Source organism: Phaseolus vulgaris, chromosome 4 (assembly GCF_051622355.1).
Source record: "Phaseolus vulgaris cultivar YP4 chromosome 4, ASM5162235v1, whole genome shotgun sequence".
Taxonomy (NCBI): Eukaryota; Viridiplantae; Streptophyta; class Magnoliopsida; order Fabales; family Fabaceae; genus Phaseolus; species Phaseolus vulgaris.
In genome coordinates, this window is record NC_143501.1 from 16,186,011 (window position 1) to 16,205,802 (window position 19,792).

At 33.0% G+C, this 19,792-nt stretch overlaps 3 protein-coding genes and 2 long non-coding RNA genes across 5 annotated transcripts; all 5 read right to left on the reverse strand.

Annotated features, from left to right (window-relative positions):
• Positions 1–766: 766 nt before the first annotated feature.
• LOC137838433 (putative CCR4-associated factor 1 homolog 9) lies at positions 767–1,594 on the reverse strand. The gene has a single exon (XM_068647679.2). The coding sequence runs from the start codon at positions 1,592–1,594 to the stop codon at positions 767–769; it is 828 nt and encodes a 275-aa protein (XP_068503780.2).
• A 10,139-nt stretch (positions 1,595–11,733) lies between these two features.
• LOC137837402 (uncharacterized) lies at positions 11,734–12,801 on the reverse strand. Its single transcript, XR_011085450.2, has 2 exons — positions 12,666–12,801; positions 11,734–11,888 (listed from the first exon to the last, which is right to left on the reverse strand). It is a non-coding gene; the product is annotated as an uncharacterized LOC137837402 (long non-coding RNA).
• Positions 12,802–12,937: 136 nt separating this feature from the next.
• LOC150027932 (uncharacterized) lies at positions 12,938–13,499 on the reverse strand. The gene has a single exon (XM_090300959.1). It carries the CDS (start codon positions 13,475–13,477, stop codon positions 12,938–12,940), a length of 540 nt encoding a protein of 179 aa, XP_090157085.1. The 5' UTR covers positions 13,478–13,499.
• A 1,731-nt stretch (positions 13,500–15,230) lies between these two features.
• Positions 15,231–17,360, reverse strand: LOC150027933 (uncharacterized). Its single transcript, XM_090300960.1, has 3 exons — positions 16,525–17,360; positions 15,621–16,471; positions 15,231–15,274 (listed from the first exon to the last, which is right to left on the reverse strand). The coding sequence occupies exons 1-3, from the start codon at positions 17,358–17,360 to the stop codon at positions 15,231–15,233; spliced, it is 1,731 nt and encodes a 576-aa protein (XP_090157086.1).
• A 493-nt stretch (positions 17,361–17,853) lies between these two features.
• On the reverse strand, positions 17,854–18,921 carry LOC137837403 (uncharacterized). The gene is made up of 2 exons (XR_011085451.2): positions 18,786–18,921; positions 17,854–18,008 (listed from the first exon to the last, which is right to left on the reverse strand). It is a non-coding gene; the product is annotated as an uncharacterized LOC137837403 (long non-coding RNA).
• Between the last annotated feature and the right edge of the window lie 871 nt (positions 18,922–19,792).

Genomic DNA, 19,792 nt, shown 5'->3' on the forward strand with positions numbered 1-19,792 from the left:
AATTGCTATCTAATTAAAATATTTTTGCTACCAAATTTAGAATCTAAATAATTGGTAGTTAAAATCTTCGTAACTAGTTAGATATCAATTTATAAACTATTTAACAATAATGGAAATTAATTCAAAAGCCAAAAAAGATTTTAGTTGTAAAATGGTCTCTAATTTAATCACTATAACAACTAATTATTTTTTATTTCATAATTTTTTTTTAGTGGTAGTCTCATATTTTAAAAAATTTAAAAATATTCATTCAAAATACCACTATCTGGAATATGTGAGGGCCACACACAGCAAAAGGAAAAGGCAAAAAATTGTAGGTTGCTGGTGTGTCCATGCATGGTGCGTATTCAAAGTCTAACACTTTGAACATTTCACAATGAGAATTTTCGTCACCGTTTCTACTGCTTATTTGAAGTCAAATAATTAGTTTAAAATAAACTAAAATTAATTGAGAAATAAAAATAAAATATGATATATTGAATCGTCATCTACCTAGAAGCAATCAATTTCATAGGTTGGTTGAGTGTATTTAGAAGACACGGAGAGAACCCAACACTCATTTCAATGTACCATGAGTTTTCAAAAGGGAATACATTTCTTGATTGATTCCATCACAACATAAATGTATTACTAAAGAAGAAACATATATAAGGGGGAAAAAAGAAGAGAGATAGGCAGAATAAAATGGAGTGATATATATTATTGTAGAATCTGAAAATATATTGTATTGCAAAGAATAGAAGTACAAAGATGGTAAAAAAAATAATCAAGGCATCTCTAAGCCATAGAACACATCTGCATGTTCTAGTAAGTCAGGCTGTGTATGAAAATAGAGAGTTTTAATTTTATTAAAAACATGGAGAGTGACTAAGCTATCGGAGCCTGCATGATGACTTTTTCTGACACTATTATCCAAACCTAGGGACTCAGAAACTCTGTCTAAACTGCCATGAAGGTTGTGACAAAATTTGATGAGATGTTTGACGTCGTATACTCTGTATCCAAAGAAGAATTTAACAAGTTGAAGAAAGTCACCTAAGTTGGGAGGTAAAAATGGTTGCATAAAAAAAAAGCGTTGGCTCAATATCTTCACCATGTACCCAAAATCATAGGCACTGTGAAAAGCAATCCACTGAATATTATTGTTGCAGAGGAGTCCTGAGAGCATCATCAACTCGGCAAATCGCACAATGCTCACTCCATACTTTCGATTCTTGTCAAAATCCATGCCTTGACTTCGGAGGAGGGTGATGGAGTCAGGAGCATGAGCATGGCGTGTCACATCAAACTCACAGAAGTTGAATTCCCAAATGAAGCGGTTTGAGGTTCCAAAGGTTGGAAGGTTGTCGTGGCTGTCTGAAAAGGTGAGACCCACTTGGATGAGATGCATACCGTCTACATTAGCTTTCATCACTGCGTAGTTATTTTGTGGCTGTCGAAATCCTGGATGCGATTGAAAGATGACGCCGGGGAACTCTGTGTCCATAGAGATGAAAGGATACAAGGCAATGATGGAACGAATCAACTCGAACTCCAATTCAAGGTTGTAAGACCACACTGATCTCGTCATTACAGAACCGCAAGGAAATGTCATGTTGCTTTGTCTTTCTGTCTCTCTTTCTCTTCTTATATCTCTTTATCTTTTGATCTCTTTTTCTCTTCCCTTCAAGAACAACAAAACAACCACACAAACCATCATATCTACACTATTTTTATAGCCCAAATCACACACAACTTACAAAAGATATAATTAGTTTCTGCAATCTTATCTTATAATCACACTTATTATTTCTTTATGGTATGATTCAATATATTAATTAAATATATCAAGATAAGATTAAGATTGCATTTTCCTTTTACCAGTTTTTCAGATTTTAAAAAATATAAGATTACATTCCTCAAATCTAATCTTACTTCATACACTCTACTCTTATTTCATATTTATTTACTAACTTTTATCTTTTTAATACATATTTTAGGAGTTGAAAATTTCAGAATCAACCCACAATTAGATTTAATTATCTTATTTATTTTTAAACTAGATATAAATAAAATATAAATATTTTTTTTAAGGATATGATTATAAATTAATCATAACTAGCTTATCTATTTTATGAGATTGATATATTTAAATTGCAGAATACTCATTTTATCTATTTTATGTTATTTTTTTAAATTTTTTTGAAAATATTAAAATATAATACCAAAATTTTAGATATATGATAAAATGAAGAAGTTATATGATAAAATAAAAGAAAAATGTTGTAATGTTTTTCTGTTATATTTGTTGTGCATCCTACCTCTGTTTAGGTATATCAATTTAATTGACAGGAATTAATTTATTATGAATTAATTTGTTATTAAGCTAAAACATTGCATGGATTCGTTATTAAAAAAAACCCCAGACTTTTTATTCTATGAATAATTAAACTTTCGACACTTTATTTATTTATTTATTTTTATTATGAAAGATGTTTAATATGTTTAACTATATCTAAATAAATTATTGTTTGTCGACAAAAAAATAAAATTCCATTTAAAAGATATAATTGATTGATAATATATAATATCTTACATATTTTCCCATTTTTAATAAGGTATATTATTTATAAATTGTCAATAAAATAAAATTTTAATTATTAAAGTAATTGTGACATATAAAACTAATTTAAATACTTTTAATACCTTTATTCATTTTATCAACAAAAATAATTTAATATAAAAAAAACTAAAAATATTTGTATTATATAAATACAGATTTTTAAAGATGTGTAAATATAGTTTATATTTTACAAAATAATTAATTTTAAATAAACTAAAAGTTAAGTTGTATAAAACTACGAAATTGATGTATTAAAATTAAGATTTGAAAGTGCAAATACTTAAGTCTGACCGAATTAAATTCTAGATAATTATTTTATCTATTTTATGTTACTTATTAATAGAGTTTGACAGACAATAAAAAGTTCTTTTTGCTGTATAAGGGTTAACCATTTTCTGAAGTGGTTTCATTTAATTTCATTGTTATTTGTCAATAAAAAAAATTATTTATATTATATTATTTTTCTCAATTTTTAAAATTTTAAAATCTAAAACTAAAGTTTATATTTAAAATATTATACATTATCGATCTTTAACCAATTAAAGAATTTTTTATAACTCAATAATATTAATGTGGTTAATAAAATAAAGAAATCCATGTAAACCTACACATATAAATCAGATAGTTTGTTATCCACATATTACAGTTCGTACTAGAGAATCATATAATTATCAACCTGTCATCTTATTATCAACATAATTTTGACTATATATTTTTAATTCCACAATATTTCATATTAATTATATACTATATTATAAAAATTATAGAATTAGTAAAAAAGAAAAAAGAATACATATATATCACATCAATTAACAACATTTTTGTGTTTTAACAGAGATCATATCAAAATGATTAACAGAATGTATATTTGTGACAATTGTATTAAAATATTCTCTAATTGACAGGAAACTAACGTAAGTAACTATTTTTATTTATTTATTTGTTATCAAGGCTTTTAATCTGAATAAACTTTTCTCCTGATTTTGCTTAAAGATATTATTGATCAATAATATATAATCACTAAAATATTTTACAATTTTAATTCAAATATATTATTTATAAATTGCCAATAAAATAAAATTGTAAGAATAAAAGTAACTTTAACATCTAAAGTAAATTTAAATACTAGTACGGTAATACTTTTATCATCGCCAAAATAATTAAATTTAATATAAATTAAATAAAATGGAATGCCCGGTGTCCTGTTTTGAATATATTTTATTTTTCTTAAAGTGATCTATTTTTAGAACAAACCAACCACAATAAGAATTCAAATCTATCAATATAAGTTATAATAACAAGTACTTAAAATAAGAGGATAAAATTAGTTTTTATTTTGAAAAGATAAGTGAGGAAGAAAAAAATACCGATGAATTGCGGAAATTAATTCGAATAAGATAAATTAGTTATGATTTTTAATTATCCATAATTCAAATATAATTAGTTCTAAACATAAAGATAATATATTTAAATTTCTAAAGTAACATTATCCGTAATTCTAATATATCCTAATACTAGATATAATATTAAGATTATCTACCTTCAAACAAATACTTCTAAAATCTCTTAGATAACTGATATTATAAATGATGAAAACGATAAAAACATGATTTTTTATTTTAAAATATCTTAATTTCTACTTTAACTTTTTATTTTCACTAACCCTTCGTCGTTACATCCAAAAGTCTTCAATTATCTTAAAACATTGGATTTTTGGAAGGTAGTACTAAAAAAATGACGAGTTTCCTAAACGTTTTGAAAATCTAACTCAAATAAAGTATAATAAAGAAGACAAAAATATGTCTTTATATATATATATATATATATAAATATTTTTACAATAACTATAAACTTCAAATCTATACTTTGTAAGTAAAAGAATCAAAGACTTTTAAGTGCAAGGAGACAAAAATAATTAAAAGTTATATGGATAAACTTTTGAGTATAACAAATAAAGTTAAACTTCTCAAGAACCCTTTTTCTGATGAAATAATATTGTTAAAAAATTATGATTACTATATTAGAAAAATAAGAGTAAAAAATCTCCACTTTTGAGTGAAAGATATGTTAACTATCAATTTGTAAATGCCTTATAGGCTAGAGAACAAAAAAATGATATGATGAGATGAGACTATACAATGTGTTTTTCATGTAAAAGCACAAATTTTTAAAGGTGGAAATAACAAAGAACAATAAATGGAAGAAAAAGATGAAAGAAGGTTCCAAAAATCAATAATGTGAGAACTTTCTCTCTTATCCAAATCGCAAAAAGATAATTTAATGTTGGTGGAGGCTAGATGTCAAGTGTAAAAACTACAGTGATTTGGGATGTGTAAAATGAATCTGCAAGTCTAAATCAAAAGGGGTAAAAGTTATTGTGGAGGAGGAAGAAGATAAGCAACTCTTTGTTTCAACATGTTTTGCTACAACCAACACTTTTAATAACTAATGGTTAATAGACAGTGGTTGCAGAAACTATTTGACCAACGATGAAAAGCTATTTAGAGAGCATGACAAAATCATTATTTTTAAAAGTGAAAATTGGAAATGATTATTACATCATAGTTAAAGGAAAATGGATCATTGTTATTGAAAGCTTAACAAATTTGAATTATATCTTTGATGTTTTATGTGTATCTAACAATCATCAAAAATTCCTTAGTGTTGCACATATTGTTGAAAATGGGCTTCAAAGTCTTATTTGAATTGAACTGGTGTTTGACTAAAGATGTAAGGATTGAGAAAAATAGTCTTAGAGTAGAAGTGGTAAAATTAAAATGACACCTCAATATTTTATTATTAAATTTAAAAGAGCATATAAATAGAAATTTTGTTATTCAGGTTTCATTTTAAAAAGAACCACCATCTCTCTAGAAAGTTCTTTTCCTTTCCTCTCCCTTCTCTCTAAGATTCTGACTTCCTCGTTCATCAATTCGACGATCAGAGTCCACCATCAGACTCCTGGCAGTGAGTACTACAAGACTGCCCGATCAGAATCTCTGATAGAGTAAGTTCATTTTTGCTCTTCTATTTGAGTCAAATTTGGAACTTGTTAGGTTGTTTTTGTCATTGCTTGCATGTGACCCTTTTAGCTTCAGGGTTAATCTCTGTTAGCTTAGGGTCCTAGTGATATAGTTAGATTTTTTATTAGGACTCTGTGTTACAGGTTAAGTTACCTTTGGGTTCTTGATGGTTTTGGAGCTCTTAGCGAATATCTACTAATTTTCAGATAAGGGAAGCTAGCCTTAATCTCCAATAGAACACTAGGCTAGAAGATTTGAAGGTGAAATTTGATATATGGTTGTTGTTATACAATTATAATGTTGTTGAGTCTGGGTTGTTTGATGTTGATTAGAGTAATTTTAGCTATAGCAGGGTCTTTGTTAATTTGAGTGCTCTCTGATGTGTTTTCGATCAACATAAAATATTTTCGTTCAATCCAAAATTTCTGGGTGCTCTCTGGTGTGATTTCGATTAACCTAAAATATTTTCGTTCAAACCAAAATTCCTGGGTGCTCTCTGGTGTGATTTCGATCAACCTAAAATATTTTCGTTCAATCCAAAAATTTGTATACATATTTGAATATTGCTATTTTATTATTTTAGCATAGTTTATTTTAGATTACTATTGTTAAATAACTTTTTGGATATATTTGGATTGTTAGAAAGTTTAAATTATATATTATGATTGAATGGTGTATTGATGTGTTAAATGAAGTGTGCAATGATTTGAAAGTGTGATCAAGACATAGTATTTTCAGGAAAGGAAATCCCGTGTTGAGATTGTTGTTAGGGTGTATTGATCTGTCAGGCCCGTAATGAGACATCCTGACTCTACTGATATAATGGAATCACATAGATGAAGTTATTCAGTTGGTGAGAGTCGATGGAGGTTCATATGACTTTGTCTGGGGTTTGAAATATAATCTGGTCTTTCAGGTCATATGAATTTACCCTGTCATACGAGATAATGAGATATTGAGATGTTTATGCGCATGGTTGTGTGGATTCACAACGAGTAGTATGACAGGTGCAGGTCTCAGGATTCTAATTTCAATACACGAGTCTTCCGGAAGTAGAGTCAAGTGTCTGTGATATGAGTTAGTGGAAGTCTGACATGTGAAAAATGAATATTGAATGTTAATAGACACTTGATGATTTGAGAATTTGTGTGACACTTGATGATTTGAGAATTTGTGTGACACTTGATGATTTAAGAATTTGTGTTGATTTGAGAAATTGTATGAAACTTAATAATTTATGTGTATTAATTTCAAATTAAAATGTTATATAGAATTTTGTTTTATATAGCTAGCTTACCCTGTTATTTGTTTGTGTTGTTTCTTATCTGTGATGATCGTGTATTTACACGGGAGCAGATGATGTTACAGGTGTTTGAGCTCCTCCTTACTGAGAAGCTAGATGATGAAATTATTTTAGATGAAATTTGAATATTTGTTTTAATTTTATGTGGATATTGAAGTTTTATAAAGAGAGTTATGTTTGTAATATTTTAAGAAAGAGTGGTGGACATATTTGTATTGTGTTTATATTTTATTTTTAATATTTTATACAGATTTTAGTTTTTAGATGTGTGAAAATCTAGGGATGTTACAAAAGACACTAAACGTAAAGATGTGTTTAGAGTTAAAATGAGATCTAAACAATATGCTTTAAATCTAATTGATCTATGACATAAAAGACTTAAACATTTTCGTCTTATGCAATTGTTATATATTTCGAAACATGCCTTGGTCAAAGGTGTCTTGGTGATTGAAGACAAGTTGGTAGGTTGTGTGGCTTGCCAATTTTGTAAGCCAATAAGAAAAACATTTCCTCAAACCATCGAAAACCATTTCCTCATACAAATGTTGGGGGACCTCAAAGAGTATTGTTTGTAACTGGTAATAAGTGTTATGTTACTTTTACTGATGATTATATCAGATATTGTTGGATTTATATTTTTATATCCATGACTAAGGTTTCCAGTATCTTCTAGAAATATAAAACATTTGTAGAGAATCAAAGTGATTGCATTTTAAAAGTAATAAGGTTTAACAATGCAAAAAGAATATGCAATTGATTTTTTTTATAAATATTATGAAGAATCTAGCATTGAACATCAACTTACACTGTCATATCCCCCACAACAAAATGGTGTAAGTAGAGGGAAAATAGAAGCATAGCGGGATAACAAGGTGTATGTTACATGAGAAGGATTTGTCAAACAAGTTGTGAGTGGAGGCTGCAAGCACAATTGTATTTTTTCTGAACAGGTTATCAACTATAGTTTTAAACAAAACAATCGATTTGAAGACTGGTTTGGGTACACACCAGATTTACAAAATTTGAGATTTTTCTGGATGTGTTTGTTTTTCTTATGTTCCATATGTTAAAAGAGACAAACTTGACAAAAAAGTTGAAACCAAATTTTTCATTGGATATATAGCATCTCTAAAGCTTACAAAATTTTCTAACCATAAAATGAAAAAAAATATTGTGAGTATAGATGTAAAGTTCATGGAAGATCAACAATGGAATTGGGATGAGCAATAAGAAAGCAATTTCCGAAAACTCCACACTTCTTTGATGTTGAAGTTGATGAAATTCTTGTTAGAGGGACAAGATCTCTATGTGATATTTATCAAAGGCGTAATGTGGATGTTTTAGAACCTATTGAATTTGAAGAAGCTGAAAAAGATGAGAAGTGGATTAATGATATCAAGAAAGAATTAAAGATGATTGTAAAAAATTGACACTTGAGAGCTAGTGAATTGACCTCAAAATAAACAATCCGTAGAGTGAAATGGGTTTATAGAACTAAACTAAATGCAAATGGTTCTATACAATAAATACATGGTCAGATTGGTGGTGAAAGGATATGCTAAAGTGTTTGGAGTAGATTTTTCAGAAATATCTAGATATCTAAGTCCAAGTTTGTGTTCTTGATATCTAAATATCTAAGAAAGCTAAACTTATTACTCTAATTTAGTTTTCTTTATGTAACGATCGAGGCCAGATGAACTACGTCACCCAGTATCGGAGGTTGTCTGACTGTATAGAGTTAATGCAACAAGGTAAAATAGGGAGATACACGATAAATCAGGTAATGCCCTTTTAGGAAAGATACACATTAAATACAACCCATAAACGAGATAACCCATTATAAACACTATAAATAAGCACGATTGTACAAGAATAAAGTACGTTTCATCGGTATATTACTCACTCTCATGCAAAACATTTACTTGATTGTCGGAGAATCTTTTGCAGGTCCACTCCTGACCGACAGCTAAGGAGCGAGTAAGAGAAGGGAAGAGAAAGAGGAATGACCGAGGGATGAACATCAATTGTTCAACCAATAGTAGTTACTATCTAGGCCTTATACAAGTACAATTGGCGCTCACCGTGGGACCGAGATAGAATTGAAAGACAACAAATGGTACCAACAAGGTTGATGGTAAACAAGAGAATGACTAACGCCGAGCAGATGGCTATGTTCCAAACCTTGCATAGAAAGATCGCGGAGAGGCACCAAAAGAACAAAAGGGAGATACGAATCATGCGTGAAAAGAATGAGGAGGAGATATGAATCCTTTGAGAAAAAAATGAGCAAATGAGGCAACAACTAACCAAGATCATACTTGAAACAAGGCATAAAGGGTCCGAACCAAAGGCCAGAAGGCCACCTTCACTGGAGAAATCCGATGACACACAAAATCAGGAGAAGACATCCACTTTGAAGACCAATCCATACTTAGAACTTACTGAGAATGACTCATGCATCATCGAGACTCAACCATTTGATACATATTGTTATCTTGGAATAGGAACCCAATGGGCATCCCTTCACTGATCACATTGTGAGACACAATATCCACCAACTTGGAAAGGGTTAAAAATTGACTGGTATGACGGAACTACGGATCTGGACGAACATGTGGATGTGTATACCACCCAGATGCGCCTATATGCATATGACAATTTGGTGCTCTGCCAAGTGTTTCCCACTTCACTGAAAGGAGAGGCGCTTAGTTCGTTTACAAGTCTCACTCCCAATTTAGTGGATTGCTTTTAAAAAACTATTGTCCAAATTCGAAACCCAATTTGCTACCAGCCAATCACACCACTTAACATCCATTGCACTTATCAACATACAAAAATAGAAAAATAAGTCACTTCAAGCTTTCATGGAGAGATTTAGCAAAGTATCTTTGAATATCCAAAATCTAAGCCTTAAACTAGACATGGATCATATGGTAACAACATTAATGTCAATACTATTCACCGATAGTTTGTATAAGAAACCGGCAACACACTTGGACGAATTATGGCAAAAGGCAACAAAATTTATGCAGTTGGAAGAGTTACTTGATTACTGAAATCAAGTCCGAGCAGAGAATGACGGTGAAAAGGGGAAAGAATAAGAAAAAAGTGGTCATAATATGTTCGAAAAAAATGATAAATACAGAGAGAATCGAAGACCTCGATTCCATAGTTACACCTCGTTAAATGCTGACAGGGGAAAGATTAGGGACAAGGCTTTGAATGCTGATCTAACTCCTATACTCAGAAAGTTACAAACTCCTAAAGATGCCAATACATATAGGAATTGTCGATACCATCGCAACTTCAGACGATCGAAGAGATGCAGGCATTAAAAGATAATATTAAAGAGCTCATTCAAGTCGGGGACTTGCACTAGTTTATACAAACCGACAACACAAGTTCAAATAAATCTCCTCAGTAGAGAGAAAAATATTATGAACGAAAGGTGTATTATCCTTGTCAACATCACAATGATGACCGATGATCAGGGAAACAACCATGAACGAGTGAACCTTTAAGAAGAGATGAGTCTTTACGTCATAGTGGTAGACAAGTGATTAACACAATTGGTGGTGGTTTTGCATGCGGAGGATGCTCAGGATCCGTTTCGAAGAAGCATCTTCGATCTATTCAGTCAGTGAATTCAACTTCGATCATTCCCTAATCGAGGATCCCTCTGATACTCTTCACAAGTGATGACGTTTAAACAATCGACCCGACACAAGATGATCCTATGGTCTTCACAGTGGAATTCGATAATTTAGGAATCATGAAAACACTTGTGGATCAAGAAAGTCCAGTGAATATCCTTTATTGGAAGACTTTTAAAAAAGTGAGGATTTTGGAGACCAAAATCCAAGCATATGATGATCAAATTGTTGGCTTTTCTAGGAATGACTGGACACTCAGGGGTATATTGATCTATATACCATGTCTGGTGAAGAGAAACATCTAAGTGGAACTATCAAAATAAGATATTCGAAAGTCAAAGGTAACACTTCCTATATTATCTTGCTTGGCAGACCCTCCCTCAACATCATTTAGGCAATCGTGTCAACTCCAATTCTGGCTATGAAGTTTTCATCCACATCCGGTGATATAGTCACAATGCACGTAGACCAAAAGGTGGCTCGAGAATGCTTTATGGTCAGCCTAAGGGTAGAACCTACCAATAGGGCACAATATTGAGAACTGCACAGGGATCGTTCCCCAAGAACCTCAAGGGAAACAATATCGATGGTCTCTTAAAGAAAAATCACGAGTTAAGCAGAAAATGACCTCGAAAGTCAGGGCCCCCAAGAAAAAACACATGGTCGCCCTTCTTGACCTAGACCCCAAAATGAATGATGCTCGTATAGAACCAGTTCGGTACCGCTACAGGATGATAAGTGATATGTGCCATAATTTAGAAATATTTCATACAAAAAGATATGTAGTTATGGGCTTTAATTGATAAAACAGTATAATTCAATCCCTAATTAAGGTATTTGAACCTTTATACATATTTTTGGATTATAAGATGAATGTGAATCAGAGACAAATGTCTGATTCTAACCCATTGATAATAGCAGTCCTCAATAATATTGAAGATTTAGAAGAATGGGAAGAAAAGAAGTCAAAGATTGCATACAAGACTTAGAGAAAGCAATATCTCAATTGAGCGACATGTCACTTAGCCCAAGCCTAATTAGGTTAAATAAAAGGTGTGAGGCCTAACCCTAGACACCATTGGGAGGATATTGAGAGATAGAAAACCACAAATAAGGCAACCATTGTAACACCCCATAATTTACGTATAACTATTACAATAAAAGTTCTACCAGTTTCTATACAAACTTGGAGTTTTTCAAAAACATTCCTAATACATGATTAGGATTTATAGAAATACAATTTACATATCCACAACTCAAAATAAGACTCTGAACCCTCTAAGGCTCTCCTGCACCTGTATGGTCATCTGCTCGTGTACATAGTACAATCATTGCAGTTCAAACACAACAAGAAAAGCAAGGGTAAGCTAGTGAAAATAGAATTTTATAATATACACAATTAAATCAAAAGAGAAAACCAAATTACATGATCAATTTCTCAAATTATTCAACTTTCTTCAAATCTCAACAATAAACAATCACATAGATCTCACATGGATCTACACATCCAGAATATTCAACAAACAACGTCTTCCGGAAGACCCGTATTAAGTAAGTCCTACCAGAGACTAACACCTGATCCAAAGATTACCAGCGAATCCAACAGAAAGGATCAGGGTAAGTTCAATACAACCCAAGCCGTGCATCTCATATGTCACGGTGTGCATGAACTCCCCCATCAGCTTCTCACCACCTGATATCTTAGTCTATGTGACTTAGATCATCAGTGAAGCTCGGAGATCTCTGTTACCACATAGGCATCAATACTTAATACACAGCAAACATCAGTCCATACATTATCCCAAATGCATGAATTCAATTCCATGCCATCCCGTCATACAATATCATTCCAAACACGATCCACAACATTCAAAAACGTAATTAAAATTAAAAAAACAACACTTAAATATTAAACCATTAAAATATAATATTTTTACAAATTTAAATAATATATAAACAAACAACCTAATATATATAACACACAACATCCCTGCAAGAAAAATTGAATATTGGGACCACGTCCCTTCCGCATTCAGATCTTCTATCCTAGGGTGCTATAAAAAATTAAATTTAGCTTCCCTTACCTCAATTGCTTGCTTTCCAAGCAACTTTTAGAATTTTATTCCCCGCCGTTTGGATAAGCTTCAAGATTTACGGGCTCTGTTTGAAAATCTGATCGGGTAGAAATGTTCCTTAACTCCTCTGCTACAGCGTGGTATGATCAGATTCTAAAATAGATGAAGATTGGGAGAGAAATTAAGAGAGAGAGAGAAGAGAATTGGAGAGAAAGAGAGAGAAGAGAAAATGGCATGGGGGGAGGGGGTCTGTAGCTTTTTCTAAAAAAAGCGTCGTTACATTATCTCCAACTACAAAAAATTTCGTCCTCGAAAATGAACTTACCAAGAAAGAGATTAGGGTATGATGCTCGTATCACTTCTTCAATTTCCCAAGTGGAATCTCCAGAGGTGAGATCCCACAATACTTTCACCATGGGAATACTCCTTCCACGAAGTTGTTTCACTTGTGAATCTAAAATTCTGATTGGCTTTACTTCAAACGACAAATTTTCTTTGACCTGGATGGAATCAGACTCTAGAATGTGGCTAGGATCAGGTACATACTTTCTTAGCTGGGATACATGGAAAATATTGTGAATGTTAGCTAAAGAAGGAGGCAAAGCAATTTCATAAGCCACAGGGCCTATTCTCCTGAGAATTTGATAAGGTCCTATGAACTTAGGAGTCAATTTCTTGGATTTTAGTGCTCTTCCTACACCAGTGAATGGTGTAACTCCTAAAAAGACATGTTCACCCGCAGAGAATTCTAAAGGTCTTCTTCTTTGATCTGCATAAGATTTTTGCCTGCTGAGAGATGTTTTCAATCTTTCCTGAATCATTTTGATTTCTCATTGGTTTGTTGTATTAATTCTGGTCCAATTAACACACTTTCACCATCCTGAAACCAACACAGAGGTGTCCTACACTTTCTTCCATATAATGCCTCGAAAGGAGCCATTCCTATGCTAGCTTGGTAACTTTTATTGTAAGTGAACTCTACCAAAGGTAGAATTTCATCCCAACTGCCCAAATGATCTAACACACAAGTCCTAAGAAAATCCTCTAAGGAATGGATAGTTCTCTCTGATTGTCCATCAGTTTGAGGATGATACGCTGAACTAAGTCTGAGTTTAGTCCCCAAAGCTTCTTGAAGTGTTTGCCAGAATCTAGAGGTGAATCTGGGATCTCTATCTGAAACTATGCTGGAGGGTACACCATGCAATCTGACTATTTCATATATGTAAATTTGGGCCAACTTCCGTATAGAGATTCTCAAGTCTATAGGTAGGAAGTGTGCCGTCTTTGTTAGCCTGTCCACTATGACCCAAACAGAGTCATGCTTCCGCAAAGTACGTGGTAAGTGGGTAACAAAATCCATTGAGATACTGTCCCACTTCCACACTGGAATGTCTAACTGAGTTAACATGCCTCCAGGCCGTTGATGTTCAATCTTTGATTTCTGACAAGTCAGGCAAGCAGCTACAAACTTAGCTACATCATTCTTCATGCCATGCCACCAATAAGACTTCTTGAGATATTGATACATCTTGGTCATTCCTGGATGTAAACTGAGTTTGCTTTTATGACCTTCAGATAATATTGTTTGCTTTAGTTCATTATCTTCTGGTATACATATTCTATTTTTGAATCTCAAAATACCATCCACTCCTAAAGAGAAGTCTTTAGCTTTGTCAGTATTTAGTAAGCCCATGAAGTTCTTCAATTTTGAATCTTCCAACTGCTTCTCCTTCACCTTCTCCAGAAATTCATTAGTTATAACAAGTGTATTACAACTAATGCAATTTGAAGACATGGAAACCTCCAAATTCATACTCCTGAAATCTTCAATCAATGCTAGCTCTCTAATCATAAGCGATGACATTTGTATCTTTTTACGACTCAACGCATCTGTAACAACATTTGCTTTCCCAGGATGATATATTAGCTGGAAATCATAGTCTTTTAAAAATTCAATCCATCTCCTCTGCCTCATATTTAACTCCTTCTGATCAAACAAATACTTCAAGCTTTTATGATCACTGAACACATTAAAACTAACTCCGTAAAGAAAATATCTCCATATTTTTAAAGCAAAGACAACTGCTGCCAATTCTAGATCATGAGTTGGATAATTTCTTTCATGCACCTTTAACTGACGAGAAGCGTAGGCAACAACTTTCTTATTCTGCATCAAAACACAACCCAATCCCTGATAGGAAGCATCACAGAAAACTTTAAAAGACTGATTGGTATCAGGGATTGTCAATACAGGAGCATTAGTCAACCTTCTTTTCAACTCTTCAAAGCTTTTCTCACATTGTTCAGTCCATGCAAAAGGATGATCCTTTCTAGTCAATTGGGTCAAAGGAGCCACTATTTTAGAAAAGCCTTCTATAAATCTCCTGTAATATCCTGCTAACCCGACAAAGCTTCTAATTTTTGTAACTGTTTTAGGAGGTTCCCACTGAAGTACAACCTCCACTTTAGAAGGATCAACTGATATTCCCTGTGCAGAGATGACATGTCCTAAAAATTGTATTTCTGACATCCAGAAGTCACATTTTGAAAGTTTAGCATATAACTGTTTTTCTCTCAAAATGTCCAGGACGATTCTAAGATGTTCTGCATGTTCTTCCCTTGTACGAGAATAGATCAAGATATCATCTATGAACACTACCACAAACTTATCAAGAAAAGGTCTGAATATCCGATTCATATAATCCATGAAAATAGCTGGAGCATTAGTCACCCCAAATGGCATAACCAGAAATTCATAGTGACCATACCTTGATCTAAAAGCAGTCTTCTGAACATCTTCCGCTTTCACTGAAATTTGGTGATAACCTGAGCGCAAATCTATCTTAGAAAAGTCAACTGCCCCATGCAACTGATCCATCAAGTCATCAATTCTAGGAAGAAGATATTTATTCTTTATTGTTAACTTGTTTAATTGTCTGTAATCTATGCATAGACGTGACGAACCATCTTTCTTCTTCACTAATAGCACTAGAGCTCCCCATGGAGAAACACTAGGTCGAATGAATTGCTTCTCCAATAAGTCTTCTAGTTGTTTCTTCAATTCACCTAACTCCGCTGGTGCCATCCGATATGGAGAAATTGACACGGGGCCTGCTCCGGGAATCAAGTCTATTGCAAACTCTATCTCTCTTTTAGGTGGAAGTCCAGGAATCTCATCAGGAAATACATCCATAAACTCCTGAACTACAAACATATCTTTTTGTACTTTATCAGTAACTATAGAACAAGCCAAGAGCATAAAACATTCTGCACCTTCTTGTATCTCTCTCTCAAACTGATGAGCTGAGATAACCTGCATTCCTTCTAATTTAGGCAAAATTAACTTCTTCCGACCACAATCTATAAGGATATGATTAGCAGACAACCAATCCATTCCCAATATAACCTCCAAATCTTTTAGAGGTATACAAATCATGTTGATCTTGTATCTCTGCCCATCTATAATTACTGGACACTCAGCACACATGGAAGAAGTTACTATAATACCTTCTGTTGGTGTAGATACCACCAACTCAAATTCTAATTCTCGGACTGGCAACTTAAGTTTCTTAGCACAATCAAAAGATATAAAAGAATGGGTTGCCCCAGAATCAAACAATACAGATAATTGTGTTCCAAGGATAGAACAAATACCTCTAACAAGGCTATCAGACTGTGAAGCTTCAGCTCCACTAATAGCAAAAACTCTGCCAGCAGCTTTGGGTTTTTTATTACTATTTTGTCGTACTTGCTGCACTCCGCCAGAATTTGGAGCTCCCAATTGGACACGACAGTCTTTTGTTGCATGACCATACCTGTGACATCTATCACATGTCACATTTGACACTGGATAAGGGAAAAATCTAACAACATGTGGCCCACCGCATCTAAAACATCTGAAACTAGGTGGTGATTGAGAACTGGGTCTTCCACTGCTATAAGATTGAGGTTTGAAATAAGGTTTCTTTCTATCTTCATATTTAGGCATGCTTTTAGAAGGTCCTCCCCCACTTGAGGCTTAGCAAGTCTGCTACTATTTTTCGAACTCTCCACTACTTTTGCTTTCTCCACTAGAGCAGGGAAATCTGTAATGGACATAGGAATCACCACTTCTTTAAGTTCTTGCTTCAATCCAAACTCAAATTTTCTACATCTCCAAGCCTCGGTCATGGTCTGGGTGTAGAATCTAGCTAGGTGTTTGAACCTAGTAGCATATTCAGTGACTGAAAGATTTCCTTGTTCCAGCTGCATGAATTCAATTTCTTTTGCATACCTGACACTATCAGGAAAATACTCCTCTAGGAATCTTACTTTGAAGTTCTCCCAAGTAGCATCTTCACCTTTGTCTTCCATCATTTGCTTCATGCCTATCCACCAAAACTCAGCTTCTTCAATAAGCATATAGATGGCATAAGATAACTTTCTCTCTTTAGGGCATTGAGTAGCTTCAAAGATTCTTTCTATGTCTCTCACCCACTGGTCTGCTCCATCTGGATTTACCTTGCCATTAAATTTGGGTGGATTGTGTCTCAAAAAATCCTCCAGACTAAAGGTATGGGGTTGTTGATGAAGTTGAGATGCTTCTGCTGCTAATCTAGCTGTTTCTAATTGATGAAGGGCGGCCTGAAGCTGTTGTGCCATAGTAGCACTCTGTTGTTGCAAGGCTGTTGCCATCATCTCTATTGCCCGAGCTAAGTTGGGCATATCTACTGGTGGAGGAGGAGTAGGTGGTCTACGTGCCATCTTCTAAGCACATAAAGAATTGGATTAGAAATTACTAAAAATTTCCAACTACATCTTTAAGACAAATTAACTTCAAAGAAATAATCATTTGAAACAAGTAAAAACCAATCAAAACTTATCCCTAAAATGTACTCTAGCTACTTAGAATTAAGATAGAAAATAATCTTGATCTAGTCATGAGTGTGCACCCTCACCACTCTATCAAGATTCTTTTCATTCTTAATACTTTCATCTTTATTCATAACAATTAACTTGACTCGAACACAAACAAGATTTCAGGAAAAACAACTTTGTCAAACATCTTATTAGAAACTTTTAACTAAGTCTTGAGGCTAGACGTAAACAAAAATCTACACGCAGGAGAAACAGAATAAACCCACTACCCTCAGGTTATCCTAAGGATGAACCGCTCTGATACCATTAAATGTAACACCCCATAATTTACATATAACTATTACAATAAAAGTTCTACCAGTTTCTATACAAACTTGGAGTTTTTCAAAAACATTCCTAATACATGATTAGGATTTATAGAAATACAATTTACATATCCACAACTCAAAATAAGACTCTGAACCCTCTAAGGCTCTCCTGCACCTGTATGGTCATCTGCTCGTGTACATAGTACAGTCATTGCAGTTCAAACACAACAAGAAAAGCAAGGGTAAGCTAGTGAAAATAGAATTTTATAATATACACAATTAAATCAAAAGAGAAAACCAAATTACATGATCAATTTCTCAAATTATTCAACTTTCTTCAAATCTCAACAATAAACAATCACATAGATCTCACATGGATCTACACATCCAGAATATTCAACAAACAACGTCTTCCGGAAGACCCGTATTAAGTAAGTCCTACCAGAGACTAACACCTGATCCAAAGATTACCAGCGAATCCAACAGAAAGGATCCGGGTAAGTTCAATACAACCCAAGCCGTGCATCTCATATGTCACGGTGTGCATGAACTCCCCCATCAGCTTCTCACCACCTGATATCTTAGTCTATGTGACTTAGACCATCAGTGAAGCTCGGAGATCTCTGTTACCACATAGGCATCAATACTTAATACACAGCAAACATCAGTCCATACATTATCCCAAATGCATGAATTCAATTCCATGCCATCCCGTCATACAATATCATTCCAAACACGATCCACAACATTCAAAAACGTAATTAAAATTAAAAAAACAACACTTAAATATTAAACCATTAAAATATAATATTTTTACAAATTTAAATAATATATAAACAAACAACCTAATATATATAACACACAACATCCCTGCAAGAAAAATTGAATATTGGGACCACGTCCCTTCCGCATTCAGATCTTCTATCCTAGGGTGCTATAAAAAATTAAATTTAGCTTCCCTTACCTCAATTGCTTGCTTTCCAAGCAACTTTTAGAATTTTATTCCCCGCCGTTTGGATAAGCTTCAAGATTTACGGGCTCTGTTTGAAAATCTGATCGGGTAGAAATGTTCCTTAACTCCTCTGCTACAGCGTGGTATGATCAGATTCTAAAATAGATGAAGATTGGGAGAGAAATTAAGAGAGAGAGAGAAGAGAATTGGAGAGAGAGAGAGAGAAGAGAAAATGGCATGGGGGGAGGGGGTCTGTAGCTTTTTCTAAAAAAAGCGCCGTTACAACCATCAAGGAGAAATATCTTGGATCTTCTTTTCTTGATTTCCATGCTTGTAATGGCCAATATAAGTGACTAATTATTCCTTTTGGGATGGAGAGTAATTTTTTAAACTCTTATGTATTGAGGTGATATTTATTTATAATATTTTGTTCTTGATTGATGATTGGTATTGTCATTTTATTATTAAGGTTTGAATCTTTATTCATCATTTTGATCCTTAGATTTAATTGAAAAAGTTCTTTATTCCTTATACAAACAACCATTCAAACAAACTTTTACATATATTTTCATATTTAGTGAGTTCAATATCCGTCCTTAAGGAAAAATTACCAGTTTTGACTTTGTACACTTACCGTAAAATAGTCATAAAGTTTTCGGCGCCGTTCTTGGGGAACTGTTTTAAATTTTAGAGTATGAATTCCTAGATATTGTTAATATTTTAATGGTTTATTTTTTTAAGTTTTTTATTTGATTTGATTTGATTGATTTTTTATTTGTTTTAAATTTGATAGTTTCTAAATTTTATTATTTTTATTGCTAGTTACTCCTTGTGCTAGTCCTTGAGTAAATTGTCTTATATGATACTAAGAGGACAGGTTTCTAAAGATCAATTGCAATTTGAATTGGAGATTGAAAAGGCTACTCGAAAGAAAAGGGTTAAAAAGAGAAAGAAAAACAAAGAGAAATTAGAGAAGAATCATCAACGACCTATACTCTTCACATTGAAATTTTTCAGAA